The sequence below is a fragment of the Ceratina calcarata genome, unplaced genomic scaffold (assembly GCF_001652005.2).
Source record: "Ceratina calcarata isolate Rehan_Ccalc_2016 unplaced genomic scaffold, ASM165200v1 scaffold25, whole genome shotgun sequence".
Classification (NCBI taxonomy): Eukaryota; Metazoa; Arthropoda; class Insecta; order Hymenoptera; family Apidae; genus Ceratina; species Ceratina calcarata.
In genome coordinates this window covers 69,817-72,993 of record NW_017147017.1, presented here as the reverse complement: position 1 = coordinate 72,993, position 3,177 = coordinate 69,817, and the positions used below count along the sequence as shown (strand labels likewise).

General features: G+C 34.9%; 1 protein-coding gene across 1 annotated transcript in view; it reads right to left on the bottom strand.

Annotated features, from left to right (window-relative positions):
- Positions 1-134: 134 nt before the first annotated feature.
- The window catches only part of Cln7 (CLN7/MFS domain-containing 8), a 4,844-nt gene continuing 1,801 nt past the window's right edge, over positions 135-3,177 (bottom strand). Inside the window, exons 2-10 of the mRNA XM_018021105.2 lie at positions 2,977-3,125; positions 2,765-2,915; positions 2,451-2,694; positions 2,278-2,366; positions 1,988-2,207; positions 1,834-1,933; positions 1,631-1,765; positions 1,463-1,572; positions 135-1,388 (exon numbers count right to left, since the gene is read on the bottom strand). Coding sequence (XP_017876594.1) covers positions 880-1,388; positions 1,463-1,572; positions 1,631-1,765; positions 1,834-1,933; positions 1,988-2,207; positions 2,278-2,366; positions 2,451-2,694; positions 2,765-2,915; positions 2,977-3,008 — 1,590 coding nt within the window. The 5' untranslated portion in view covers positions 3,009-3,125 and the 3' untranslated portion in view covers positions 135-879. The remainder of the gene's footprint in view (positions 1,389-1,462; positions 1,573-1,630; positions 1,766-1,833; positions 1,934-1,987; positions 2,208-2,277; positions 2,367-2,450; positions 2,695-2,764; positions 2,916-2,976; positions 3,126-3,177) is intronic.

Here is a 3,177-nt window from a genome sequence, read left to right as displayed (position 1 = left end):
TAAATCATTTTTACTTCTAACGAGATGAATAAATATGTTTTATCATTTTACTTGTATTCTAAACTTAACATATTGCTCACTATAAGTACGCACAATGGTCATCAAAAACACATCCCAAAAAAATAGTACAATCATTTCTGCAAGTATATATATTTGCACGTTTAGTAATACAAAACGTTTCGTAATACAAAAACAACTTACAACTCTTAAATTCTGTCATCCGCTTTTCTTCATTAATAATACTCTTAGATTTTGCTTTAATGCAAAATCACCCTCGATTATTCGTAATAAGTATCTAGTAATTCAGATATTGTTTAATGAAGAATATTTGTCGCTTCTGATGTCATATTCTTATTTTAATACAAATTGAGCGAAGTATCAGTCTTTACCATTATGATGTGTAACACAGATATTGAAATTCAATTTTAAAAGCTATATTTATAAAATTCCTTTCTTTGGCGAATGATCCTAGCTAAAACATAGTACATTCTAAAAAATCTAAAAATAGCAATTTTCGTTCAGCATAGCATATCGTCAATTATCAAAATCTAATTATATCCGTTTTACGATTCATTTGTACCATAATGGTTAGTCTATTAATTTCTGTTCCCCGATAGTCTCCTACAACTTCTCGCACAAAATATAAAGTATCTTTAAAACTAATTGTCTTTTCTACGTAAAATATGTAACGTACGTATATTCGTATGCAAAATATGTAATATCAATCTGTACTAAATATCCATCAAAAATATACCTGCATTTTATATATCGTAGTTAGTAGTTATCAAAATTCTTAATGGCAGTCGCATACAGTTATCGTGATGTACGCTCTTAAGTTTATAAGATATAAAATTTCCGATAACGAACGTGATGCGTTCGCTATACTTTATCACTTTCTCTAGTTCTGTTGCTTTCGCGTGCACCATTCGGCCTTTGATCATCGTTAGATGTAGATTGAACCAACGGAATATCTGCATCTGGTTCTTTATGTTTCAACTTTGAGACTGTTGCTTGCGGAGGAATTAATCTTTTGTCAACAATTTGCAACCATAACATACATACTATTAGCGTTAACCCAGTGATACCGAAGGTATGATAGGTCCCATACCGAGTATAAATTATGGTAACGAATACCGGGCCAAAAATGCGAGACGCGCATCCAGCACCTGTCATCAGACCCATCCAAACACCCTGTGGCCGAGGCCCTAATACTTTGCTAAAGATAGTTTGTATCAAAGTAACACCGACCGGATATCCTGTAGTAGTAAATAGATATCCGATGAGAAACTGCGTGACCGTGACTCGAGGTGTGTAGGTACACCATTCTTGAGTACTTGGGCATCCTAAGATTTCTGTGCCGTTGGGATATTTGGTAACATTGTTAAATGCTACGTAAAACGTTAACACGAAATTATAAAATGTTGCACGTAAACAAAATGAAATTGAAAGAGTTTATACGTACGTCCTAAGTAAGCAATTTTCGGAGGGTCAGGTCCCCATGGAATACACAATATTCTTCCTATCACCATGAACATCAAGCCTCCCCAAAACAATACTTTACGCTCATTGAATCTGAAAGAGAGTGTGAGAAGTGAACGGGAATAAATCATTTTGTTTTTCAAGCGCGTACCTTTTGCATAAAGGTTCAATCATGACGAACGTAATACAGGATATTACAGCACCAATGCTCAATAGAACGCCCACATAATACAAGGCCTCAGATTTCGACCACTCAAATTGATCCATGGTTAAAGACGTTCCAAGTCTATGAGAAAAAGTAGCATGTAACATCCGATATCGTACAGTTTATACGAGCAAAGATATTCTACTGACGTTTCAATAAGAACGAAGTTAAATACTAAGACGAAAAAGGCACCTATCAATGTCCAAGCTCCTAAATGATCTGGCATTATTGCCTTCCACGTTTCTTCCTCTGTAATTGATTTCGATCAGACGTATATATCGTATTTTATTTAGGTTCGTTTACCTGTTTGTTTTCCTTCGTCTCGCATCGCTTCGCGAATAGCTATTCTATGTTCTGTGAAATTCCACGGTAGGAATAAGATAAAATTGACAATTCCCATTATCACATTTATCCAACCAGGCATAGTATACATATTCACAGGTAAATTTAAAAAGTATACCCCATCCTCCCCGAGAGGTGTAACTGCCGCCTGCAAACCTGGGCCTACTACGAATCCTAACACCTAACATATTAAATCATGTTACACATAAATGATATTAACTTGAATAATAGAAAATATAAAATTGCATCACCTGGGCAAGAGATACCATCGAAACAGCATGCGTTCTTTCTACGAATTTCGTAGCTGCCGAGAGATAAGATCGTGCTACAGCAATATTAGCTAGAAGCATAGCATTAAAATGTTATGTAACCCTAGAATCCTGTTTTAATCGTCAGCACCATTAAAATCAAGTGAGATATTAACCGGAACTAACTCCAACCAAGAATCTAGCAGCTACCATGTACATTTTTTTATCCCCTGGTACGACCTCGAGAATACTGTACATTCCTGATGCAAAAGTGAAGAGAGCCAACGTTGATAATAGTGGAAGTCTTATAGATCCTCTCTTGTCTCCCCACCATCCTACCAAAGGAGAAAATAACATCTGTCCCAAAGGATTTGCTGCAATTACCCACCCCATAAACTCTTTTCCAGCTGTACTATCCAACTAAAACATCAATGCAAAATGTTAATATTGTATTCAGAAAGCTATGTTCACTGGTTCTTCTTCATTGTACCTTATCTAAATATGGCCATACTCCTGTAAGTATGATACTGAAGCCAAGGGACATCAGGAACATTGTAAAATAAATGGCATAAATGCTTCTCCATCGTTTCTTTCTTTCAGCAACTGTTTCCAGGTCATCATCTACTGGAATAGCGCTCCTTCTGCAATGCAATATCAGTGTTTTAGTATTACGGTATGGATTGCTACATTCTTTTGCATTACCTTTTGCGAAGTACTTTCCTATACCAATCCATTAAAAATTTTATAGAACGTGTACAAACAATTATAGTAAAATAATATCACTTGGTAGAATTCAAAATTCTCTTGTATAAATATAAACTTCTTCGAATTTTCTGATGTATATTCCAAATCTAAAAAATAATCTTAATTTAACTTAATTAGCTATAAATAATAATAGTATGC